At 46.9% G+C, this 27,413-nt stretch overlaps 1 protein-coding gene across 3 annotated transcripts in view; it reads left to right on the forward strand.

Moving 5' to 3' along the window:
- LOC128331834 (vasoactive intestinal polypeptide receptor-like) overlaps nt 1–26,887 on the forward strand; it is a 111,294-nt gene extending 84,407 nt beyond the window's left edge. For all 3 annotated transcript variants that reach the window (XM_053265755.1, XM_053265756.1, XM_053265757.1), the window contains exons 5-13: nt 94–194; nt 2,674–2,806; nt 11,686–11,839; nt 12,077–12,137; nt 13,945–14,011; nt 15,815–15,906; nt 22,662–22,800; nt 23,716–23,757; nt 24,994–26,887. In XM_053265755.1, the coding sequence (XP_053121730.1) occupies nt 94–194; nt 2,674–2,806; nt 11,686–11,839; nt 12,077–12,137; nt 13,945–14,011; nt 15,815–15,906; nt 22,662–22,800; nt 23,716–23,757; nt 24,994–25,185 (981 nt within the window). In that variant the 3' untranslated portion in view covers nt 25,186–26,887. The remainder of the gene's footprint in view (nt 1–93; nt 195–2,673; nt 2,807–11,685; nt 11,840–12,076; nt 12,138–13,944; nt 14,012–15,814; nt 15,907–22,661; nt 22,801–23,715; nt 23,758–24,993) is intronic.
- Nucleotides 26,888–27,413: the final 526 nt, after the last annotated feature.

A 27,413-nucleotide genomic window follows, 5' to 3' on the forward strand; every position in this document is an offset into this window, starting at 1 on the left:
GATCCAGCAGGGCTGTTCTTATGTAATAAATAAATAACAGTCAAAGCAATAAGCAAGCAAGCTGTTCTTCACTTTTCTTTTCCATGTTCTCAGACTGCCATGTTCTATGGTACTGTGAAGACCGGATACACCATTGGACACAGTTTGTCTCTCATCGCTCTAACGGCAGCCATGATTGTCCTGTGCTTTTTCAGGTAAGAAGCAAACTGTGAAGGGAGAAAGACACTTGGGAGAGGGGACACTTGGCTTTTTCCTTTACTCCAGATATGATCCATAAGTGCTACTATATGGGAGAGCTGTTGTGGTACAGTGCAGAGATTCTCAATGTTGGGTCTCCAGATGTTATTGGACTTCAACTCCCACAATCCCCAGCCCCAGTGGCCTTTAATTGGGGGTTATGGGAGTTGAAGTCTAATAACATCTGGGGACCCAACGCTGAGAATCCCTGGTATAGTGTACAAAGGATTAGACTTGGAACTGACTTCAAATCCTTGCTCAAACATGAAGCTCACTAGGTAGTCTTTATGAAACCGTTCTGTTTCAGGGTGGTTGCTCTCCATCTCCGCCAGCCTCCTCCAGACCAACCCAGACTTGAGGTAGCCCAGTTTGTGCCTTCTTCAGCCTGGTGCACGCCTCTGTGCATGTGTAGAGGCCATTTTAGTTACCTCCGTACATGTGCAGAGGCCATTTGTGTTCTGAGAGCCCTGTTCTCACAGGGTTATTGACTGACATGCGAACTAATGCTGCACATGTGTTCCTCAGGAAAGCAGACACACAGCATTGGTGGTACTTCTGAAGCACAAGCAGTTTTGTGCAATGGGGTTGATTTTTCACTGATCTCCCCTTGCTCTGGAAGCACTCTTTCACAGTGGAGATATTTCTCTGATGATCATGCAGCCCTCAGGGATGTTTTTTCCATGGGTCACAAGCAAAAGAAGATCAGAAAAGACAAGAAAAACACACCATTGTGCAAGAGTGCTTATGCTTTGGAAGTACAGAGACTAGTACTGCACACTTTCCTGAGAAGCACGCATGCAGCCATAATCTGCATGTCAGCCATTGTAAAGAGAAAATCGGATTATTCCATAAACACCACCCTTATTTCCTTGGAGGATGGACAGGGTGATGGTGATAGTGATAGTAATAACAACTTTATTTTTATACCCATCTCATAACCATTGTTCTCTGGGTGGCTCACAAAATAAGGCACTAAAACAACAGTAAAATAAAACATACAATTAACATGTGCTAAAACAAACAAAAACAAAACCTGCAATAAAATACAACTGAAAACAAAACAGAAACATTTTTGGAACAAAAAACAGGGTGCCACCACCAAAAAGGCCCTCTCCCTAGAAGCCACCTTCCTCTCCTGATTTGATGGGACTCTTGAAACAGGGCCTCTGTGGAGGATCTTATGGTCAGAAATGAAACTATGCCCCCAAAATAGAGCACAGATAGTATCATAACAACATTAACATATGAATGCAAAGCCACACAGAATAGTCCATAGGAAGCTTCCATATACCAAGTCTATTGTCTACAAAGACTGGCAGCGGCTTCTCCAAGGTTACAGGCAGGAGTCTCTCTCAGCCCTATCTTGGAGATGCTGTCAGGGAGGGAACTGGAAACCTTCTGCATGCAAGCAGACAGATGCTCTTCCCAAAGCAGCCCCATCCCCTAAGGGATGGCTATTGCTAGTGTCTACCTTATATTTCTTTTTAGATTATGAGCACTTTGGCAACAGGGGACCATCTTGTTTTATTTACCTTTTCTATGTAAACCGCTTTGAGAACTTCTGTTGAAAAGTGGTATATAAATACTAGTAGTAGGGAGTGAGTGAGTACTTACAAATCCCTTTGGGGGCAGTGGGGGCTCCCCCCACCTCTGCCAGCCTCCCCCAGAGTAGCCCGAGCTGCCGGCAGCTTGGTTCAGGCCTCTGCATAAGTGTGAAGGCCATTTTAGTGATCTCTGTGCATGTGCAAAGGTAACTAAAATGGCATCCACTTGTGCGCAGAGGCCTGAACTGGATTGCTGCTGGCTCAGATTCCTCTGGGGGAGGCCATGCGGGGGGCGGCTGCCACTGCAGGGACTTGTAAATGCTTACTTACTCCCCTCCTGCCCCCTCTAGGTTTAGGGAAGTCCCCCTGCCTTTTTACTGCTAAAGGGGGATCCTCACCAGATTCCCCTTTACCAGTAGAGCTCCGCACTGGCTCGGTTCAAACCGGGCCCAGATCGGTTCGAATTTGGAGGTGCCGAGGCGGGACCAGTTCAACCCAAACCTGTCAAGCTGAACCGGTTCGACATTGAGGCTGGTTCGAACCGAGCCAGCGCACACACCCCTAACCATCTACATGTTTAAAATGGCTATCAGTTGTAAGCCACTTTCTGTCCTGACTTCATCCAAAGCACTCTGGGAACTGTAGTTTGGTGAAGTCCCAATAATTCTCTGTTCAACCCTTGGACCTCCCTTACATAACCAGAAATCCCAGCGTTCCTCTGAAGGAACTCTGGTATGTTCAAACCAATGCAATTCTAGGGTTTTGCAGTGTCCGAATAGTCTTGTCTTCTGGGCAGGATCTTCCTTGGTGGGAAGAAATGGCAAAGGCCTGGGAGTCAGGCTTCTGGTCTGGAATCATTTCCAAATGCTGCTCTCTGCTCTCCTTCCTCCAGAAAACTACACTGCACCCGTAATTATATCCACATGCATCTCTTCATGTCCTTCATCATGAGAGCAATCGCCGTCTTCGTCAAGGATATCATGCTCTTTGAGAGTGGGGAGTCGGACCACTGCTTCGCGGGCACGGTCAGTCCTGGCTTCCATCTTGAGCATTCCGGGGGTTTCCCAGTCTGTTACTGGTCTGTGTTGTGCTCCATGGTCCTCCCTTGTAGCCTACCTCACAGTTGTCAACAGATGGCGTCTGGTCCTTAACCAGCCCTCACATCCTCTTCCGAGAGGACTCTTCTGTTTATGGACTTTGATGCTTGGTGCTCTTGTTTTCATCTTTTTATTTGTTTTTAAATGTATACACTGCCTTGCACTATCCACCAGGGTGAACAAGGCAGTTTCAGTTTCAAACCCAGGTGGAAGCCAGATTGAATGAGTTAATACTCCTGTTCACTTGTTTCCATGTAGCACTGGTGCCAAGAAGGTATCCCTGTTAGAGGTCATATTCTAAACTAAGCTTCAAGCAGAGGGTTAGGGATGTGCGAGCCGGCTCAACATCGAGCCATTCAGCTCAACAGGCTTCAGGTCAAGCCGAATCGGGCCCAGTTCATTCTGAACCAGCTCGGAACATACTGGATTCCCCTTTACCAGTAAGCAGGGAGCTTAGCTAAAGAGAGTTGGGGTGGAAGGGAAATTAAATGTTACCCTAAAGCTGTCACTACTGGTAGCTCAGGTGGTGGCGGGGACTCCCCCTCCATCCCCACATGAGCAGGCAGGCTTGGTTCAGGTCTCTGAACAAACGTGGAAGCCAATAAAATGGCGGTGGCCGTGGCAGCCATGGGGGTGGGTGGGGGTAGCATTGGGGAGTCCCCCCCCGCTGGAGCAGTTAGGCCCATTTCAAGCCCATTATGGGCCTCTGTGCATGCATGGAGGTCAATAAAATGGCCTCCATGCATGTGCTGAGGCCTGAAACAGGCCTGTCTGCTCCAGCAGGGGTAGAGAGACTCCCAGCTGCCTCCCCTGCCCACCCCTGCAGCTGCCACAGCCACTGCCTCCAGGTAAAATTTAACTCCCCTCCTGATCCAACACACTTTAGCTAATCCCCCGATTCCCCCTTCCCATTTACTGGTATAGGGTAATCCTTACTGGATTCCCCTTTAACAGTAAGGATTTGATTCCCCCCCTGCCACCCGCAACTGGGCTTGGTTCGAACTGAACCAGGCCCAGTTCGTGTGTGCACAAAACCAGACTGGACCTGGTTCAGCTCAAGTCTGGTTTGATTCAAGCCAAATTGGGTTTTCCGGTTTTGTGCATTCCCCATGGCTGGCGACATGGGCTCCATTCAGTGACCCATTCCTGTACAAGCAAAAATAAAGGCCCCCCACCCATTTATGCTTCTCAGCCGTTCATTAACGGCATGAACAGACACAGACTAGGGATATGCACGGAATGGATTTTGCATTTTGTTTCAAGCTCAAAACAAAACACAGACTGCCGAAACATTCCGCCAAAACAGCAGTTGACCCAGTTGTTTCAGCAAAACAAAACTCAAAACTTTTTGCGTGTTTTGACCATAGGGAACAACAGGGGAATTCAAACATCCCATTGTTCCCCATGGGTAGCTCGTAGGGATGCCAAAATGTGTTGGGAGGTAGGGCATGATTGGTGTTACCTACCACCCAACCCACAAAAGAAATGGGCAAGCACACAGTTTTAAACAAATTTGTGACCTTTCCCCCAAACCCCCATAGGATTGCAAGCCAGTGCCAGAAAACCAATCAGCAAGGAAAAAGAGGACTCCAAAATGGTGCTCCAAATGTCAAAACATGTCGAATCGAAGCAGGGTTGTTTTGTTCCAAGCTCGAAACAAGTCCTTTATTTAAAGAGCGTTTTGTTCTGAGTTCGAAACACTCAAAATGGTCAGTTTCAAATTGAAACACTTTGCACATCCCTAACGAAGGGATGAATCTTGGTCTATGCATGCAAAACAATGGGATAGGGATGAGGGGCTAGAGGCATGAAGTGGTGGGATGAGTTAGATCCTGGAATGGGCACTCCAGTGCCCTTGTCTAGGTGGCCAGCCTAACCTCTTGATTGCATCATGTTTGAAAAACATCTCACTCAGGGGTTCTTAACCTTGGGTCCCCTGATGTTGTTGGAATACAATTTCCATCATATCCAGGCATTGTGGCTGCAGATCACAGGAGTTATTGTTGGACTACAACATCTGGGGGTGATGGGGTTGTATTGTGACAACATTGTAAATCAACACCACCACCTCCGGCCATTGTGATTAGGGATGATGGGAGTTGTAAGTCCCATGATGTCTGAGGACCCAAAGTTAAGAACCCCTGCTATAACTAAAGCATGAGGTTGCTACTGTAGGAAAGACATCAGACGAAATGAAACCAAGCTGAGAAATGAAAAGACAGAAGGCTCTCCTCTAGAAATCCATTGCTCTCAGCTGAGAGGATAAATTTAATGATGGCATTCACTCGTGCTGTGTCTGCATATCCCTAGAGCTGATCTGAAGGTTCACAAGTGGGAACTTTTGGTTAAGTGTTTAGCGGCTGAGGATGGGGGGGCGGGGCGGGGTGGAACTGGACTCGTCCATTGGCTTATTTTTGTTTTTACCACCACTGTCATTTTCACAGTGGCAGTGCCCTCCCTAGTCGCTGTGGGTCACCATCCACACACACCCCCCAATTCTCCCAGATAATGATGTACAATTGTTCCAAAGGGGCCCTTATGAGGGGAAATGATACCGCCAGCTAGAATACTGCTACTGCTGTTGCCTCCAATAAGCCACCCCCTTTCATCCTCATTTCATCCCACACAACACAGAAGTCCCTCAAATGTGGGCACACACATGCACCAGTTTCACCACCTGCAAATGGGGGCCTTTCAGCACAGCCTTTCTTAACCCAGAGCCTTTCTGTCCTGACAAGCACATGCCTGGTGTCGGGTGTGCTGCTGTTCTCGCACAAACGGAGACTTTCCCCGTCTCCATATATGCTAGGGAGATGTGACTGCTGGAAAGCAGGCTGGGCAACAGCAATACAAAGACTTGCCATAAAAAAGAAGGATTGTATTAATAAGGCCTGTGCTGGAGTGTTTCTTCTGATTCATCACTGCCTCTCCTCCCCCTGCCTCTGCTTTCAAAACAACAATGAGGTGGAAGAAGTCATACACAAAAGAGGACCAGAAAAGGGGGGGGGGTCACCTCCCGCTGTTAGTGATGGCAGCCGTGGCCTCCAAAAGCTTCAGCTCTCCCCTGACGCCATCCCTGCCTCCCCTCTAATCTCTCCCTCTGTTCTCGGGGCATATCTTCCAACGCCTGAACTGCAGGAGGCCAGAGGGGGTCTCTGAACCACTTTGCCTGGTGGTGGCAGACCCCTTAACCCCGTCTAAATACTTAAATGGGACTTCGTTCATAGAACAGAAGTGTAGAGCCACCAGATTTTAGGGCTAGGATGGACCTTGGACGTCCTCTGCTCCAGGACCCGGCTTGGTGCAAGAAACTGCCACAGCTCCCCAACAGATGGCTATGCAGACTCTGTCTGGAAAACTTGAGCCAGCGTAGCATAGTGGTTAGAGTGTTGGACTAGGACCCCTAGTTCTCCCTGTCTCTCCCCCCCAGCCCCATTTCATTCTCCCCCACAGCCCCATTTCTAAGAGAGCCAGCGTGGTGTAGTGGCTAGAGTGCAGGACTAGGACCGGGGAGACCCGAGTTCAAATCCCCATTCAGCCATGATCCTAGCTGGGTGACTCTGGGCCAGTCACTTCTCTCTCAGCCTAACCTACTTCACAGGGTTGTTGTGAGGAGAAACTTAAGTATGTAGTACACCACTCTGGGCTCCTTGGAGGAGGAGCGGGATATAAATGTAACAACAACAACAACAACAACTTCTAAAGCCCACCACTGCAAAAGTTCCTCCTATCTTGATCATTTTGGAAACAGACATAACAAGCTGAATTGAGCATGGACCGTATCAGTGGTGTGCTCCATGCCTCTCCTCACACCATATCCCTTGACAGGTTTCTCTGAGCCACATTCTGTCTGGCCTGGGTAAGGAGAAACCCTGCCTGAATGATTTCTCCTGGCACAAATCTGGTATCTCGGCAGCATTTGAAATGAACTGTGAATAATTTGCAAGAATGGGAAAGGACAGCTGGTCTTGTGGTAGCAAGCATGACTTGTCCCCTTAAGCTAAGCAGGGTCCACCCTGGTTGCATATGAATGGGAGACTAGAAGTGTGAGCACTGCAAGAGATTCCCCTCAGGGGATGAAGCCGCTCTGGGAAGAGCATCTAGGCTCCAAGTTCCCTCCCTGGCAGCATCTCCAAAGTAGGGCTGAGAGAGGCTCCTGCCTGCAACCTTGGAGAAGCTGCTGCCAGTCTGTGTAGACAATACTGAGCTCGATGGACCTATGGTCTGACTCAGTATATGGCAGTTTCCTATGTTCCTATTCACTGAAGCCAGCTAAAGGGATTATTCTGTTTGGGGCTGTTTCTATTTATATCTCGCTTATCCAGACTTGGCTTTTGGGGGTTGAAATCATCAGTTAAGGCCAGGGTTCTCGACTTTGGGTCCCCAGATGTTGTCAGGCCTCAGCTCCAATCATCTCCAGCCACAATGGCAAAAGACCATTTGGGCATGTAGTTCAGTTTCCGCTCCCACCATATCTGGTGGCGCAGTGGGGAAATGACTTGACTAGCAAGCCAGCGGTTGCGCGTTCGAATCCCCACTGGAATGTTTCCCAGACTATGGGAAACACCTATATTGGGCAGCAGCGATATAGGAAGTGGCCATGGTCAACCCCTCCTGTATTCTACCAAAGACAACCACAGGGCTCTGTGGGCGCCAGGAGTCGACACCGTCTTGATGGCACACTTCACCTTGACCGTATCTAGGAACTCAAGACTGGAGACCCCTGTGTTAAAGGGCAAGCCAGGACCAAAGGGGGAAATCGGTGGAGCTGAAATTAACATTGGGGTGGGAATGCTGCCTACTAGTGGAGTACCAAATAGTCCAAGTTCAACCCCTGACATCTCCAGGTAGGGCTTGGGAAAGACCCCCATGTGAAACCCTGGAGAGCCACTGCCCGGCAGTGTAGACCAGGATTATACAGCTCTGGGCTTCTTGCAGATGTTGGACTACAACTCCCATCATCCCTGAGTATTGGCCACTGTGGCTAGGAATGATGGGAATTGTAGTTAGCTGGAGGGCCAAAATTGTGCAGCTCTGGTGTAGACAATCATGTGCTGTGCATGATGGAAAGGGCTGCAGAAAGACGGTCCATGTTTTGATCTCAATGAATCACCCAGATCTTTGGCCTCAAGTCCTTAGTTAGAAATAGTATTGTCTCTAAATTAGGATCATTGAAGCCGGCTGAGTTTTTGCCACCAAATCTGACTTGGCTCTTTAAGAAATGCCTAAATTCCCTTATTTCTCCAGTGTGGGGCATACTGGTAATAAGGCATGGGATGTTTCCATTGAAAAATATATATGAGAACAATAGAAAGGGTGGGAGACGGAATAAATAACCTCTTGAAGTAAATGCGTGTTGAGGCAGCCGCTGATCTTGGTGTGACATCCACTTGGCTTTAGCTACAAAACTGGGCCAAGCTCTGCTGGGTTTGGCCAAGGATGTGTTGCGTGTAGCCTGTAGAAAGATGGATTTTAAATGTCTTGACATTTCCGTCCTGTCAGAGGGTATTATTAAGGTCAGATGAAAGAGAAAGGCTGAGGATGCATGAATGGGAGTGGGACCCTTTGAAGGAAACCTTTTGCCACTGTAATTCTGCAGTTACACTCTTCCTAAGAAACCAAACTGAATCCTGTATATTAATAACCTAACTTCCCCGTGACCTCAGTAGCAACTGGGGCCATATTACCCTCTCCCCCAGAGAAACCGCCCACCTAAATTTGATTCCTGGCCTCTTGGTTATTTGTTACTATATTTAATAGAGTGCAGATTTAGAAATGTCCGTTGGCTAAGGTCTAAGGATGACATTTAGTAAGCCTTTCCTGAATGACAAAACTCAACTAAACAATTTTAAGTGGGGGGAAACAGAAAAACAACACTAATCCTCCAAAAATCCCGTGGTGGACGCAGCTGCCATTTTAATCAAGGTCAGCTGCATGATCACTTGTGCCCGATTTCTCCACACTGCAAGGGTTACGGGCAGCATTGCCTATTGTTTGATGGCTTGAGTAGTGGATTAGACACGTTCATGAACGATGTGTCTATGAGTGGCTATTAGCTCTGATAACTTAACGGAGCCTCCATGTTCAGAGACAGCACATCTTTGAATATCAGAGGCTGTTGCAAGAAATCTACTTTTGGACTCGATTGGGGCAGGTAACGTGTGGCTCTCCAGCTGTTGCTGAATGACAACTCCCATCTGGGGGTGATGGGAATTATAGTTCAGCAACATCTGGAGAGCTACACGTTGCCTACCCCTGGACTAGATCCATTCATGGAGGATGAGCCTTCAGCTTTTTGTGGCTGGGGATGGTGGGAGTTGGAGTCCAACAGCATCTGAGAATCCAAAGTTGAGAGCCCCTGCCACTGTGCCATTTCTGTTCCTCCTGCACTGAAATCCAAAGGCACAGCTTGCTCCATGGCTCACAAGCACAGTTCTACCTTGGCCACTCTGTAATAAATCATGAAGAAAAAAGAGCCAATGGGAACAACAGTGAAACAACTCAGGAAAGGGAAGGTTACATCCACCCGCTTTGAGATACAAATGTCAGCAGCAACATCACACCAACCCATAAGCCTTTCCCCGAGGTCAGTGCGTGTCCTCAAATCCCCTCTCATCCTTCTGCCTTCAGTGCCATTGTGGTGCCATCTGACCAGCCCGGTTGACTTAGCACATGAGCGCCTGGAGCCAAAATGCTGAATGAGGGTGACCCCATTTGCTTTCTGTCGAAATGTGCCTTGCCTACACCAAGCCTGCCTTTTGGCCCTCGGTTTGCGCCTTCTTGTGTCTCTCCTTCCCCTCCCTGGATGACTGCCTCTTATTTTGCTTGCTAATCATCTGCAGGGTTTGGGGAAACTGTCAAGGTTAAGAAATGGCCCTTCTCCCTCCCAGGGCAAAACGAGCCAAAACTTCTTCGGCCTTTTGGATTCTCTTGGCCACTCAAAGGCACTGCATGGTATGACCTTCCAAATTGTTAGAATCGCTGTTGCTTTATATAGTACCAATGTACGTGGCTGTTCACACAGTAGCACAGGCCAGAAGAAGAGTCTCGTATCCCTAGAAAGTCACCATCTAAAGTTCAACAGCAGTGGGAAGGAACTGAAAGAAGAGGCATGGGTAGCAGAGAGAAATGGATCAAGCAAGGGAAGGCATTGTAGTGTACTAGCTGTGGCTCATGATCTCTAGTGGCCTGATCCAGCCAGATAGGGACACAGCTCCCCTCTTACTCCTGCCTTCCTACCTCTCCCCCTTTCAGAAAAAAGCAGTGCAAGAGAAGCATCACCCCACCAGGTCCCCAAACCCCAGCAGCCTGTAAGAAAGCAAGCAGAAGAGGAACAGGGTGGTCAAAAATAGCCAGCTGACATTTGCAACCGGGGGGGTTCTGTGTCCTTTCTGAGAAGGCCCTTTCCAGGTAGAGACTGTTAGGGTTTGTGATCACACAACGGAGATCTCCGTAACACAACATGGAGATCACTGTAGAGTCTATAAACTAAATTGATTTATTGGTGAAGTACACTTGAGATAGGAAAGACCTATCCTATCTGTCAGCTACATAATGAATAGGTAGGTAGAGAGAGAGATGTTTCCATCTCCTCTCTAAGAGAAAAGGAAGAGGACTGACTCACTACAGGAAGTACCTGAGGAGTCAAAAGAGGGGTCATAGAGTAGAGGCAAGCAGGGACAGGTAAGGAGACCCTCACTCACTTCCAATGCTCCTAGTGGTCATTAGGATAGTGGGTGCAAAAGGTTGACGCACTGGAACTCAATCTCCAACAGAGACAGGTATGCTACAGTTGCTCAGATTGGTTGGCAAAGCAAGCCCAGCTGTAACCTTCCCCTAGAGTGGGTCGCCGGCTGCGTTCCCACTCTCCATCGCCTCCGCCAAAGTTGATCTGCACTGCCAGCAGCTCTGTATGTGCCTTGCAGCAAGGTTCTTCGTATGCCATCTGCATTGCAAATATGCATGTTCAGGGAGGCGGGGTTGGGGGCGAGCTGCATACGTAGCTTCTGTGATAAGAAGACAGAAGAAGGAGTGGCAGGGGGGATTGCTAAAGTCAAAGCAAATGCAGATTTATCCCCCTTACCCATGCACTGGGGATGCTGATGAAGAATAATCTTCTTCTTCTTCTTCTTCATATTGCTAATATTCATACAATATTAATGTTATCTATTAATATGTTGCTGACCACTAATGAAGCATGTAGTTAAGCACAGAGCTTTGCAAGCTCCCATTAAGCGGGGGGCATTTGGGGGAGTTGGGAGGGACCACAAAGTATGCTCAAAAATGTTAATTTGGGGGGGCCAATAACATTGGTCAATAGCCAATAACATTGGATGCTTGAGGAGAGGAGGGGGAGAGAAAGAACTGGGTGGGGGAGAGAGCAAGGGAATTTCAAATCTGGTGCGGCATCAAATCAGAATGAGATTTCAAATCAGATGCAACATTTTTTGTCATGGGTTCCACTTGTAATGATATTAATATTATTCTTAGTAATTAGTAGTAGTAGTAGTAGTAGTAGTAGTAATGGTCATTCTGGAGATTACTCGAGGACATGGTGTCTCAAACCACTTTCTCTTAGAATTGTCAATAATTGTTGAAGAATAAGAGGATGACGACAGCTTTGTGGGTCTTGTGTAAGGAGCGTTGGGACATTTATTCTTGCTGAGGATGAGCAGAGCTTGAACGAAAGGTCACCCTTTATGATCCGCACACTCCCCCTTGTGTCTAGTCAATAGAAATAAGCTGTGGTCAAGAAGTCTTTCCTGTGAAGCTTCTCAATCCGCCATTATTCCCGGCTTTCTTTTCAGGTGGGCTGCAAGGCATCCATGGTCTTCTTCCAGTACTGCATCATGGCCAACTTCTTTTGGCTCCTGGTGGAAGGCTTGTATCTCCACACGCTTCTGGTCATCTCCTTCTTTTCAGAGAAGAAGTACTTCTGGTGGTACATCTTGATTGGCTGGGGTATGCATCCCTTTGACAGTTGTCACTTTTCTTCTTCATTCTGGTTGCACCTCGAAGGGAGCAGAAGGGCTTTCACCATTTCACTGGGATTTGCCGTTCTTTATCATCTTAGTGAAATGAAGAGAAATGTTGGCTTTCGCACTCTTTGTAGTCAGGCGTATGGGGGAAATCTTTACAGTTGTGCACTACGATGCAAGTTCTCTTTCTGTGTTGCTAACCATGCTTATCTGTCGGCAGGCGCGCCCGCACTGTTTATCTCTTCTTGGACCGTCATTAGACTCCACTATGAGGATGTTGGGTAAGTATGCAAATGTCACACCCTGATTAGATATACCTGCAAATTTGAAATAGTACAATGGACTACCTTCCCATGTGGTTACAAAGGGAGGCTTGTATGGTGGTTTGTTTTTCTGTGGATCTGGAAGCAGATTCATTGAATGTTTTCTAAGAGAACCCTGCAACTACTGGACTTCTTGATTTTGAGTCTAGCTTCCACCTTGATTAGTATCCTCATGAAAAAGATCTGGCTGCAGCAGGCTTTTTGCCTGAAGGCTCATTGAGAAGTTTGTATTAGTCCTGCATCATATGAGAATCCTCACATTTTATTTTCTTCTTATCCATTTACTTGCAGGATGATGTTCCTTGTGAGAATCCTTTGCTCTGTCATCTGAGCCAGGATTTGTCTATAGCAGTCCTGCTCAACTTTGCCCCCCACAGCTGTTTTTGGACTACAAGTCCCATAATCCCCAGCCACAGTGGCCAACAGCCAAGGGTTATGGGAGTTGTAGGCCAGCATCTACAGAGCAAGGGTGCACAACTTCTAAAAACGTGGAATCAAGGTCTCTCTAGACCAGGGTGCACAATTTCTACACTCCAGCTGCTGTTGGACTACAGTGCCCATCATCCCCAGCCACAGTGGCCAGTAGTGAAGGATGTGCCAAAGCGATGCATCCTCATCTAGAGAGGCCTCAATTCCACTTTTCCCTCGTTGTGGGCTGGAAGTTTACAAAATATATATCTGTAATTCCTTGGAGGATGTTTATGTTATGGATTTGGACAATCTTCCTTCAGATGTATGTGTGTGGTGCTGGGGCCCAGACTTTGGGATTGAGCAGAATCAGACACCTTACTCTCTGTACCACTGTGGTGCCTTTCTGCTCTCCTGATCTCTGCTGCACTACAGCACCACCGGCTGGCCGGAAGGGGGTGTTGCAGCAGCCAGCGTCCTGGGAATCGAGTGACACCAGGGCCAATAGAATCCCACCTGGTGCTATAAAACTGCTGACTCTCTGGCCTGACAATTCAGTCTGATCAACTCAGTGCTCAGACTTTGACCGATCTGCGGTTCAACTGCCCCTCCTAGGACAGTCCCGCATGTACATTTGCTTTCCAAATGAGATACCACATACCTCTATTTAAGCCTGCAAATGTTTAGTATGCATTCATTAATACACTCTGGCTGGAGATGATGGGAGTTGTAGTCCAACAACATCTGGAGATCCAGAGTTGGGAGCCCTTGTTCTACATGGAAAGCACATGCTCTACCCCTAAGCCATGGCTCTTCCCCTGAAGTAAGCGTGCCTCGAAATCCTCTGCAGTACACAGGGTCCATAGAGGGAAGCCAGTTTGGGCAGTGGCCAACATCCTGACTAATTCAGCCAGAGGAAGCACAGATGCAGCAGCAACATTCCCCCTTAAGTAGCATGGGCATTCGCACATGGAGCGGGGAGTGATTTTCACCAATCAGCCCTTGCCCTAGAAGTGCTTGGTGCCACCTGCAAATACATCCCTAAGGATCATGCAGCCCTCTGGCACATATTTTTAGGTGGCACAAAGAATATCTAGGAGAAGGGGAGATTGGTGGAAATTGTGCCCCCCACCATGTGTCAGCACCTGCACTACTTGAGTAAGAATACAACCACAGCATATGTGCATTTCGACAGGGAAGAGAGCCTAAAAATATCTGCAATGAGTTATTTGTACATGAGCGGTGTATATATTATCTGGAAAATGGTTGGAATTTGGGACTGTGCGACACTGTCTTCCTCTATCTTTTCTTCTGTCTGTGCAAAGAAGCTCTTTATATGTGATTGTTTCTTTTTCAGTTGCTGGGACTTAATCGAGTCGCCCTTCTGGTGGATCATCAGGGCTCCCATTCTGGTTTCTATACTGGTAATGTATCTACATTTCTTGCCACTTGTGGCATCTCCGGGTATGGCTGGGAGAATCTCCTGCCTGAAACCTTGGTGTAGCCACTGCCAGTCAGTATCAACACTACTGAGCTAGATGGACCAAGGTTCTGACTCAGTAGCAGGCAGCTTCCTATGTTCTGCCAGTAGTGTGACACAATAGTGCTTTCCGGTGGTGCGACCTTTTGATCAACCAAAAAAGTGCTTCCAGTTACTCAGGCAATGCATTTATCTGTCTGTCTGCCTACTTACCTGTCTATGTTTTTAATATAAAGTCTTACACAAATTGCTTATGGCAAACACCCATTGAAAGGAGAGGCATTCCCCTTCCTTTCTTACATAGGAGAGAATCCATCTTCTAAGATGTTGCCTGCAGTGATAGATGGTTTTATTTTTATTTATTTATTAACCATATTTATGGTTGATATGTATATCTCTAGGTGGTATAGTATACACAATCCAAAACAATGGATTTTAGATGGTATTTTTAGACACATGTAAATAAATATGCGTATTTCTTCAAAATGATTGGTTTATTTGATATGCAAATATAAGCAGATTTAATTGATTAATCAGTCAATGAGTTAAAGTTCCTCTCTTAATCGATTAAGGTGTCGTTAATCAAGTGGCATCCTGAGTTTTAATTTGAAATACATTTGGCAACATAGTTATGTCAGTAGCATCTGTGTTCCTTGTTGTGTTTTGAGTTCTTTCGCTCAGCGTTGGCCTGTGGACTCAATTCTGAGTCAGCCTAAGGGTTCAAGAGTCTAGTCGCCCTTGTTAAGCACAAGGTGTTTCTTTGGCTGATGGTTGACCACCAAGATGTTATGAAGCAAGACTTTGGTTTTCTGTAGAACGTTCAGATTGGGCAGCTTCCTAGATCCTGGGATTTGGAATTATTTGAAATTCCAGCTAATGTTTGCTCACTTCACTATGTCTGACCAGGCATAGGTTAGGAATCCTAACCCCAAAGTGAGACTTGCTCAAGGCAAGCTTGTTTTCACTTCCTAACTTAAATTCTACAAGATGGTGGAGCTCACAAAGCTTTTGGACCTGCTGAGCTGACAAGGAAAAACTGTTGCCCTCAGGGAAGATTCCAAGGATTGCAAATGAAGTTTCCTTTAAGGAATAAGACAACAGGGGTTTACTTCTTGGTATGTCCATCAGTGTGTTCAAGGAGAGGTCTCCTCCAAGGGTATGAATTACAAGGCCTTTCACAACTGCTCCTTTCATCATTTTCTGGCAGTAACGTTAGGCCATGGCGATGCCTTTTGGTCAACCTCACCTCACCGTCTCCTCCGACCACCATCCCTCCTTCTGACTAACTGAAAAGGCGCTTTCCCCGTCCTGGCGTCGACGTTGTGCACAGCTGTGCTCTGTGGGTTTGACATCATCATACTTGGGATGTTTAAACACGAAGCCCCAAGTAGGCTGATGTCGGGCCCAAGATGGCTGCCATCCTGTCTTGCTTTACTTTGTCACTCTCACAGCCATGTTTCTCTTCACTGCCTTTGAATTATGGTGACCCAGAAAAATGTTGCAGTGGGCATGGGATCTGCTTGGGACGAGGTCACTCCGAGCCCGCACAGATGCCTTTTTACCACACGGTCCATCACACACTTCCTCACACATGTGGCAGAATCTTCCTCATCACTTGTCAGGAGGGGATGCAAGTGGCCGGGCTGCCGTAAAATCAGAGGACTTATCCGGTGTGGTTTGGTCCTACATATGGGCTCCCTTGGCAAAAGAGAGTACAGCCCCTTTTTCTGCTTTTCCTCTTCTGCAGATCAATGTCATTCTCTTCATTCGCATTATCCGGATCCTGGTGCAGAAACTTCACTCTCCAGACGTCGGACGAAATGAAACGAGCCAATATTCGTAAGTCTGGAATTCTGGTTCTGCTGTGCACCAGAGTTGGGTAGCTCAGGAGCTCCTGGGAGTTCCCAGGGCTACCTGAAGCAGCTCTTCAGGCAAAGCCTTTGGGCTTCCCTTCTCCATCCCTCCCCATCTGCAAAACCTGATTGTCTGGCTGAGTAGGGACATGACCATGCCGTTCTTGATTTCTCACTCTTCGGGTAATCAGGGTTGCTTTTGCTTTCTCTCCCATTAGCAATTCTCCATTTTCTTCTTGCCCAAAGCATCCCCTCTGGGTGTTCTCCTGACTTGCAGCAACATTCTCCTGGAATTGAGGGGGGTTTGCTGTTGAGATCCTTTAGGCCAGGCATCCCCAAACTGCGGCCCTCCAGATGTTGCTGAACTACAACTCCCAGCATCCCTAGACACAATTTTTTTGTGGCTGGGTATGCTGGAAGTTGTAGTTCAGCAACATCTGGAGGGCCGCAGTTTGGGGATGCCTGCTTTAGGCTGTAAGTTCCCAACCTTGGCTCCCCAGATGCCACCATCTTCCACCACAATGGCTGATGGCCATTGGGAAGCCCTGATCTAGGAATTGACTATGAGTTGCTATTAGCACAGCCACCTAATGGTGCAGTGGGGAAGCAACCTGCCTAGAGAAAAGGAGGCTGTTGGTTCGAATCCCCGCTGGTCTGTTTCGGGCAGCAGCGATATAGGAAGGTGTTAAAAGGTGTCATCTCATACTGCATGGGAGAAGGCAATGGTAAACCACTCCGCTATTCTTCCAAGAAAACCACAGGAGAGGAGAGCAGGTCTCGTGGTAGCAAGCATGACTTGTCCCCTTAGCTAAGCAGGGTCTGACCTGGTTGCATATGAATTGGAGACTAGAAGTGTGAGGACTGCATGATATTCCCCCTCAGGGGATGGAGCCACTCTGGGAAGAGCAGAAGGTTCCAAGTTCCCTCCCTGGCAGCAGCTCCAAGATAAGGCTGCAAGAGACTCCTGCCTGCAACCTTGGAGAAGCTGCTGCCAGTCTGTGAAGACAATACTAAGCTAGATAGACCAATGGTCTGACTCAGTATATGGCAGCTTCCTGTGTTGCTGTGTGTTCCTATGTTCCTATGTCCTGCAGTGTAACACAGGCATTACAAAACTGCCTGTGCCAATGCAGGGCTCTATCCCACATGGTGATCATGCTGAGCGAGAGGGCAGTACCAGAGTCAGTGTTCCCTCCAACAGGGATTCCCAGATGTTGTTGAATGCAACTCCCAGCATCCTCAGCAGCAATGGCTTTTGCTTGGGGGTTCTGGGAGTTGTAGTCAACAACACCTGGGCATCCCTGTTGGAGGGAACACTGACCAGAACTACCTCCATTATTCCCAATAGAAGTGGTGTGTGACATGTTGTCGTACAAGAAGTCAGAAGTTCTGGTCCTGCCCTTTTGTGCAGCCCCGCTGCAGGCGGTCCTGCAATGCCCAAATTACGCTGTGGGACATCTAAGCCAATGTCTTTTTATCATTCAGTTTTTCAGTCATTATTCACCTTTTTTGTCATTACAAGGACTAACTCTGGCATTTCTGTGTCTCTGAAGGATAATTGCTGGTTTGACAAATTGAAACGGAGGGAGAATTAAGGCCCCAGGTGCACCAGAAAGGGACGGCTAGTCAGGGCTCCTTAGTGTTACTCTTAAACAGATTTCTGTCGGTTTTTGTAGTTTGACCAGAAATGCTACAGGGACTGATGAAATACGTTCACTCCAAAAACATCTCTAGACTGGCTCTTTCAATCAGTGTACTCAGTAATAGGGATTCCCAGGTGTTGTTGACTACAACTCCCATCATCCCCAGCCAAAGACCATTGCAGCTGGGGATGATGTGCCTTGTAGTCAACAACATCTGGGAATTCCTATTACAAGGAACACTGTTTTCAACTCTGGGTTATCGAATGGTTGTCTGTCTCCAGTTTGCCTACTCCACTATGAGCATGATTCTGTGCCCCTGGGCCCTCTTGGCCCTCTCTGATGTACTGTGGGTATCCAAAGGGATTTGACTACACCCCACTTACCCCAGCAATCAGGGGTGCAGACAGAAGGTTATCTTGAGGAGCAACTCCTCACATGAATGTTTTGGAGGGAGAGAAAAGACCCTTTGGATGAGGAGGAAATATCTTTGGGGGTGACAGAAAAGCATATGGGAGAACTCCTCAGAGGCTTAGAGGGAAGATCTGCACACCTGCCAGCATTACTCCTCAAACTGTAAGCAGATGGGCAAGATCCAGACACCGGAGACTATCCAAAATTCCCAGCACTCAGACGAAAGAGTTTAATTTTCACCAGGTTTCTCAATATTCCATTTCCCTGTTGGAGGAAGCAGATCATATCTATTCTCAGCCCTTTCACTAGAGCTGTTCAGCTCACCTCCGGAACAAAGAGTCTGAAGGAAAGAGTGTTTGCAGTTAGCAAACACAAAGATTGAGCCTAGACCTATGGGGATAATTAAGGTTGCTGCAGGTTTCTATTTATATATGGGTCTCTGGCACGAAATTTCAAACCAACGGGAAGTTTTATGACGGATATTTGTAGGCGTAGGATTTCACTTTGTTATTCTGGAGTCTCTTTTGTGGTATGGCTCTCAAGGACTTTATTGTGCATGCCTGCAGGTACGTTCAGTAAAGGGGCAATTTGTAGATATGACTGGTCGTACAGGGAAGAGAGACAGTCACAGAGGATATAATTAATGGGATTTACCGAGACTGAAAAACGGCTTGATATATCCCCTTTCATGGTTCCATTTGTGTCACTATGATCTGTTTCCCAAAGCACATGGGCTCCCATTCACTTCTGACCCTACAAGCCAAAATGATCTTCTCCTCGACTGGCCCTGGCCCTTTGTGCCCGCAAGTTTGTCCTCCCCTCCTATTTGTTGTCTAATCCTAGATTTTACATTTAAAAATGCATATACCACAATCCATATGTAAATATATTTTGGACCCAGAGATCAAGTTATGAAGGGCTGCATGGCTCTCGGGGACATATTTTCAAAAGGCACAGAAGAGCACTCCCAGAGGGAGGGAAGATCAGCAGAAATCACGCCCCTGCCCGTACACTGCGTTAGTGAGTAAGCTCTCCACAGTATGAACAGGTCTTCCCGGTGTGTCCGTGCTGCGTTAAGATGTCAGCTACTGTAACTAAATAAATCTCACTTGGGGCTGCTGTGTTTTAAATCACATCCTGCAAGTTGCTATAGTGAATGTTTTGGCCCCTCTCCTTTCTCTTGTGCTTCACTGAGCATCTCCTGCAGTCTGTTGTTTCCAATTCAGGATGTCACTACAGAGCCGTTTTGATTAAATCAGAATATGGAAAGATGTCTCCAATCAGGGCAGTGTCATAATAGAGTTGAACGCTGCTTTCTAAGACTGTAAGTGGAGCCGTTCGAACTCATCAAGGAAATTGTGAGTCTAACCATGGACCAGCATCAGATATTCATTAGCTAGGACTATGTGCTGCTTCTGTTTAATTTGACAAGTGAAGCAGAGCTGGTGGCTGGTGATGAAGAGTCCTCGCTTAACCCATGGAACAATGAATGATTCAGCAAAAGAGGCAGCCAGTCAGGACAGGATCAGATGTCCTCTTGCCCACATTTGCCAAGATAATAGGAATGGGAAGCAGTAGAAATATGGAATTCTGTTATATGTGAGCATAAAAAGGGCAGGTCCCTGCCCCAAGGAACTTACAGTCGGTCCCTTTCTTCCACCCCCAATTGCTCTCTGTGGCTCCACAGTTCACCAGGCTGGTAGTGAAAGCCCCTGTTGAGTACAGTAGACCCTGTTGAGGCTATTGGATGGGTGCCAGGTTTGAGTTTGGCTCCCACCATTGATAGAGCTCCATGGAAGATGGTGGGCCGGATGGGGGACTTGGTCTCTGGACTTGCATGTCCATCCTTAGGATCAAGCCAGTAGAGGTGCCAGGATTATGTTTGGCTTTGGTGTCCAAAAGCTTCCTTCCAAATTCGGAGCTTATTGCTGGTTGGACCAAGAATTCTATCTGTAAGCATACTTGTTGTGGTTTCCCACCTTCCTGCCCCTGCTGGGATAAGCGTCTGTTTTAGTGGCTCAGCATTGCAGATCGAACTCCTTGTCTCTTTCCTCCCCCTCCCTGTGTTTCTCTCTCCCTCTTGCACCTTCTCTTCCAAGACTTGTTCATCAAAGGAATCATTAGGTGACATCATATCGGGACAAAAAAGCTCACCCTTTGCCAGTTGTATTTTTATCTGAAGCCAGAAGGCCAGGTGGACTGTGAGTCATCCCTTGATGCTGTGGATTATGAGGAAGCACTGAAATAGCCTTAAATTTAGAAGCGATCACCACCACCACCCTGCTTCAAAGGGGTTCACTTTGGCTGCACTGTGAAGTTCTTTTGTAATTACGGAGAGTCAAGCAAGGCTCCGCTGTTGCTCAAGGCAAAAACCAGCCCGCTGCAGAGTGTGGGAGTCCCAGACTCAAATCCCCATTCAGCTTTGATGCTTGCTGGGTGGCCTTGGACCCTTCCCCATCTCTCAGTCTAACCTACCTCACAGGGGTGTTGTGAGGACAAAATGCAGAGGAGACGTCTGTGCCATCTGGGGAGGAACCGTGGAATCAAAACCAAAACTCTAATGGTTCACACATACATGGATATCATCTGATTATGATCTGCACTGGGGTTACCATACATTTGATTATTCTCCGCTGAACATGCAAACCAGCTCTGTTGAAAAGCCTTTGTGTTTGGATGATATGAGGCGAAATGAAAGTTCGGTTTGTGGCCCATTCACAGCTGGAAATCATCACTTGATGCTGTAGTCATCAAACGGCATGCATGCGTGAATCAGACCTGAGAATTGCATCAGATACCTGATTCTGTACCAGGCCTTTGGGGGCCGTAGCAACCAATCTGCACATGCTTCCTTTCCTGGATTATACTATTCAGATTCCTGCGGCGGGGTGGTCCATAGGAACAGGAAGCTGCCATATACCAAGTCATACCATTGGTCCATCTAGCTCAGTATTGTCTACACCAGTGATTCTCAAACTTGGGTCCTCGGGTGTTATTGGACTTCCAACTCCCATAATCACCAACCAAAGGCCACTGAGGCTGGGGATTATGGGAGTTGAAGTCCAATAACACCTGAGGACCCAAGTTTGAGAATCCCTGGTCTACACAGACTGGCAGTGGCTTCTCCAAGGTTGCAGGTTGGAGTCTTTCCCAGCCCTATCTTGGAGATGCTGCCAGGGTGGGAACTTGGCACCTTCTGCATGCAAGCAGGCAGGTGCTCATCCACTGACTCTATCCCCTGAGGACAGTGCGCTCACGCATGCCTTCCCTTCAAATGCTTAGCAAAGGGGACAATTCATGCTTGCTACCACCAGACCAGCTCTCCTCCCATTAGAGCTAATTCTTGCCCAACTACCCAAGTGGGGATTTGAACTCCAGCCAGGAGCCTTTCCCCAATGAGCCATCTGGGCTGTTTCCATGTTTCAACAGTCTTCTATGGAAGGAGAAACCTCCCTGCCCATAGAAAAGTAGTGTTGTCGGGTTGAAGGGTTCTAGGCTTGCCTTTTCCCTGATGGGCTATTTTTCTATATGCAGGAGTCCCCCCCCCCATTCATACATGTGATTTTGACATCTGGAATCTGATGTGCAGTCCAGAAAAAGACATACCATGTTGTTATACTGCATAAGACGGGGTTCTCCTACTTGGGTCCCCAGATGTTTTTTATTTTATTTTATTTTATTATTAAATTTCTATACTGCCTAATGTAGAAATCTCTAGGCGATATACAGATTAAAATATAAAACATTTAAAATTCATAAAAACAGATAAAAGTCACAATAGATAAAAAACACATTAAAATTTTAAAATTAGATTTCAGTTAAAAGCCTGGGAAAACAGGTACGTCTTCAGGGTCCTAAAAGCAAACAGAGAAGTAGATGCTCTTATTTCAGCAGGGAGTGCATTCCAAAATCCTGGGGCAGCCACAGAGAAGGCCCGGTCCTGAGTTGCCACCAAACGAGTTGGCAGCAACCCTAACTGGACTTCTCTAGATGATCTTAATAGGCAAAAAGGTTTGCGACAAAGAAGGCGCTCTTTTAAGTAACCTGGACCTAAGCCATTAAGGGCCTTATAGGTAATAACTAGCGCTTTGTACTTTGTTCAGAAACCTATCAGCAGCCAGTGCAGTTCTTTTAGAATTGGTGTTATATAGTCCCTTCGGGTAAACCCAGAGACCAGTCTGGCTGCCACATTCTGTACCAAACTACGTACAAAGGCAGCCCCACGTAGAGTGCATTATAGTATTCAAGCCTAAAGGTTACCAGCATATGTACCATCATTTTAAGGTCATTTGTCTCCAGAAATGGACCTAACTGGCGTATCAGCAGAAGCTGATAAAAAGCACTCCTGGCCACAGCCTCAACCTGAGAGACCAGGGAGAGTTTGGGATCCAGGATCACTCTCAGACTACAAACCTGATCTTTTAGGAGGAGTGTAACCCCATCCAGAACAGGCAGATCTAAGCCATCTCTCGGATCCCAACCCCCTACAGATAGTACCCCTACAGACAAATGTTGTTGGACATCTTGGAAGTTGAAGTCCAACAACATCTGGGGACCCAAGTTTGAGAAGCCCTGGCATAAGACGATGAGCTCCAAGCCTGCAGCTTTGCCTTTACGCTGGCTTTTGCGTTTTCTCTCTCCTAGCATCAACCTTCCACCACCCCCTTTCTTTTTCTGTTCCTCACAGGAGACTTGCAAAATCCACCCTGCTGCTGATCCCACTCTTTGGCATTCACTACATTGTGTTTGCCTTCTTCCCTGACAATGGAAAGAAGGAGGTAACGGAAGTGAAGCTGGTCTTTGAACTGATCCTGGGCTCCTTCCAGGTAAGGTGTTCTTGGCCATTTGGTGGGTTCACACATCATGCAGAACCTGAGGTTCCACCCTCCCAAGGTGTGAAGGAAACCTGAAGTTAGCCCTGCAGACAATCAAATATCTCGGTTTCTTGGAAGTAGCAGAGTCGAGCCAGAGGTACACCCTCTGGCTGGGCCCCCCAGAGAGGGCTAGGGAAGTGCACAAATCAGTTTGGAGGCCCTTTTACAGACCTCCAAACCAGTTCAGTGACGTCTGATGCACACCGGGGCGTCAAGAAGGTACTCTGCTGCCCCACGGGGCCAGTTTTAAGCACTACGCCAGTGGGAGGAATATGGCAGGGGGATTAGATCACCCTCCCTGCTCCTTCAAAGTAACCCACCCCTGCTGTCAAACTGGCCATCGCCGGTTCCGTGCACATCCCTAGAGAGGGCCTGGGTACCGTCCCAGCCTGCCTTGTACCACCTCGCAGCCAAAGGCAGATGAGGCAGATGAGCCTCCCAAAGGCAGATGAAGCGAGCCCACCCAGAATGAACCAGAGGTTCAAGAAGAGCGTGTGTTCAGACATAATGCGTGCCTCAGTGGGAGCAGCACTTGATTTGGCAAGCCAGCTTCAAACCTTGGTTATACATCTCGGTTTGAGGCCTTGAGTGAACCACAGATTTCTGCATTGATGTGAGTTCAGACAGTCATAGACAAGTTGGTTACTGACTTTGCAAGTAGGTTCCATGTTACGTATGAATCTGCCTACTGATTTTTACCCCCCTGGCAGAGTTTCTTTGAATGAAATATTCTAATGGGATGTTACTTTTCCCTAGCATTTGGGATGAGGGTTGTAAGAAGGGCTACACGTGTAAAGATGTTTTCCCTTAAATAAAGACAACAACAACCACAACCCACTTGTCTCTTCTGTTTCTTTCCTTTCCTAGGGCTTTGTAGTGGCTGTCTTGTATTGCTTCCTCAATGGCGAGGTAAGATCAAGAGCATCCTTTCCTAAAGGCTTGTAACTGGGACTGCCAGCCAATTAAAAAAAATTGAAAATTGAATTGATTAGCCAGTTTGTCAGTGAATGCACTCATGAAATGAAATGAAATTATTATAATAAAATACATTACCAAAACCCCAATATGATTTCTTTCTGAGCTATTGAACCAAGTGTGAACTTGAATCTTAACAAACATAGGAACAAAGGAAGCTGCCATATACTGAGTCAGACCATTGGTCCATCTAGCTCAGTATTCTCTGCCCAGACTGGCAGTGGCTTCTCCAAGGTTGCAGGCAGGAATCTCTCTCAGCCCTATCTTGGAGATGCTGCCAGGGAGGGAACCTGGAACCTTCTGCTCTTCCCAGAGTGGCTCCATGCCCTGAGGGGAATATCTTACAGTGCTCACACTTCTAGTCTCCCATTCATATTCAACCAGGGTGGACCCTGCTTAGCTAAGGGGACAAGCCATGCTTGCTACCACAAGACCAGCTCTCCTCCCATGAGGTGTACCCCAAACCACAACTCCCCGCCCCCACCCAGTCACCAGAACCTAAAAGTCAAAGATGACTTTTAGTGTTGAGCTGAAGTTCCTTCTCCCCAAATTTCAACGCCCCATTTGCAGGTGCCAAACTTGCAGGCCATATTATTTTCAGGGCTTGGGCAGCTAAAACTTACTCATAGCAATTTAGTGATGTGGTTGAGAGTGCAGCTCCTCCCAGAAGCCAATGGCTGGTAACTGGCTTCCCAGGAGGCCTGTCAGAGCAACACCATGGGATGAAGTAGCTTCATACTGAGAGGGCTTCTGGGAAACAAAAGTGGAAATCCACACAGAAGAACAGCCGGATAAATGCTCCTTTTTCTGCCCAAATTAATGCTAATGTATTTTATGTGAGAGACCTTTAAGGCCAAGTTGAAGATCATCCTGGAGAGAATCTATCTGTATGGTCGCTAAGAGTTGACACCAACTTGATGGCATTTAATCAGTCAATCAATTTTATGTTTTTGCCCTTAGCAAAAACAAAACAAAACATTTTTTATCTTTATTACCGTATCTACCATTATTTAAAAAGAATAGTTCTTAAATTGTTATGTATTGTAATTATGTGTGTGTTTGATATGTTTTAATTGGATGTTTTAATGTTGTGTTGTGAGCCGCCCAGAGAACAATTTGTTATGGAGCGGCTAACAAATAAAGTTCATTATTATTTATTACTTTCCTTAGGTTCAGGCGGAGCTGAAGCGCAAGTGGCGCCGGTGGCACATGGAGAGGTTCCTGGGTACCGATATGAAGTATCACCACCCTTCCTTGGGCAGCAATGGGACCAACTTCAGCACACAGATCTCCATGCTGACCAAATGCAGCCCCAAAACCCGCCGATGTTCCAGCTTCCAGGCCGACTTGTCTCTCGTTTGAGACCCAGGAGCCCATTACCAAGGGACAAACGGGCGGGGTGGAAGGCAAGAAAGATGGGACCACCGAGGACTTTGCATTAATTTGTTTTTGTTTTAAGACAAAGCATTCATGTGGATCAAGCCAGAATGGAACCAGGGCAAAATCTGAATGAGAAGAGGTGTGTCCAGACAGATTCTTTCTTTTGCTCTTCCCAGGTTTTCAACTCTAGATGTTGGGAGACACTTGGGAATCCAGTACGATAGCCCTGCACAACAGACAAAGAGGAAGCCTGGTTGATGTTTGCAAGGACTCTTGGTAGACTTCACTGGAGCCAGCTCTGCTTTTGAGTTGTGACCTAACTTGCAAAGCACCTTAGTGGGAGAGGGCTCAGACAGACTCGGTGGGTGCAGAGAGAGACTGCCTTTAACAGTAGCACCCCAGTAAGCTACTTTTCTCATCTGATAAACTTCAGCATTCAGAATGTCATCTCAGCTCTTGACCCCTTCTTCCATTCTTTTGCTAGCTTTCAGTGGGTCCCGAGGTACTCCAAGAAGATCATTTCCTAGATAATTGAAATGTAAGCTGTTGGTCTACCTAGTCCAGGACTGTCTACTCTGACTGGTAGCAACTCATCACCAGGTTCAGAGGTTTCAGTTCCATTACATGGGCCGGTTTGAGGAGCTGCTGCATATTGAACCTGGAACCTTCTTTGTGCAAAGATACAAGCTGCAGCCGCTCCCAAAATGGGAATCAGGGCCCGGCATGATGCATTTGAGCCAGCTACCACCTCTTCCCTACACAGGCTGGTTCAAAAGCTGCTCATAAGGTGTGTTTGGTCAGTTGGCACTCATCCCATCAGGATACGAGAGGCCTGTGGTCTGGAGTGAGGAGCATCATCTGGCTGGGGAAGAAGCATTTCCCCAGGTTGGTCAGCCTAGGGGAAGCTGGGCTTTCTGACTGGAGGTCTGGATCTTCCTGGTCAAGCTGTTGGAGCTCAGTGGTATCAATATTGCCAAGAGAGCTCTAATTCCTGAGCAGCTTGGCTGGGGGAGTCTGTGCCTCTCCCTGTCTGAAGACCTTGGCATCCCTTCTTTTGGTAAACTCTTGGGTTCATAGATGCATGCCCAGATGCCAACAACAGAGTCCGGTGGGGAAAGCAGTATTTTCAAGTGTTGATTATATACCATGCACATATGAGGATTTTGAAGAGGACACGAAGAGCAAAAATGAGACTTGTACATTGTTGGTGACCCAATGGATTGTCTTCTTTTCAAGAGAGAGAGCCTGTTCTCTACATGGCTCAAAAGGAAGAAGGCCCAACATTTTGAAGGTCTTATTTCCCTTGATTACCCTTCCTCAGAGGACTAGCATCTTCGGTCTACCCTTTTATAAATAGTCTGGAAACTTCTGGCAGCGCTGTTTTGAAAGTGACTGAACATGCCACTTCAGCATCCTGTTTCCAGAGACGATGATTTATCAATGTGAAGGTTCTTGAGATTTTTCTCTCGGTGGTCCCCTCACCCACCATGGACACGGAGCCAACCTTATTTCTAATTACCTTCGACCCTGTGTTATTTATTTATCCCAATGCAGAATTGTAAATATGTGGTGGATTGTCTCCTTTCTCTTTATTTGTTCATCTCAGAGGCTTTTTAAAAATAAAAAAATTAAAATTGGAGGCTACCATTGACACAAGCAGATAATAAAGTGGTATGGAAAGGTGTCATGTCTAAAATCTGCTTTTAGGCAAACTGATCAGATTCTCTTCTCAACTGTGATACGATCACTGCAGCGCATGCATACAGCACATGTGTGTTAAATGTTGAACATGGCACAGTCTCAGGGTCTCTGCCCCAAAGAACTTAAAATCTGCCTTAGATACAAAAGATGGGAGGGGAGAAATATTACAGATTGAGAGTGAGTAGAGGGGATGAGCAAGGGCAAAGTCTTCGCTAGATGGCCAATGAACAATATCCCCACACACACATACCTTAAAAAAAAAAAAGATTAACATCAAGTGTAGAAGATCTGGCTGTCATAACTATGCCCATGATGTATGCAAGTTGGACATTCTAAATGAATATTAGTATCTGTAATGTCCTAGGAAAGTGATATTTGATAAACTGCTCTCAATTTACAATAGAGAATGTATAATATTTATTTATTTTTATTTATTTATTTATTCGGTTTTTATACCGCCCTTCCAAGCTGGCTCAGGGCAGTTTACAATTAAAAAACAGAAATCATTA

This window comes from Hemicordylus capensis, chromosome 6, assembly GCF_027244095.1.
Source record: "Hemicordylus capensis ecotype Gifberg chromosome 6, rHemCap1.1.pri, whole genome shotgun sequence".
Taxonomy (NCBI): domain Eukaryota; kingdom Metazoa; phylum Chordata; class Lepidosauria; order Squamata; family Cordylidae; genus Hemicordylus; species Hemicordylus capensis.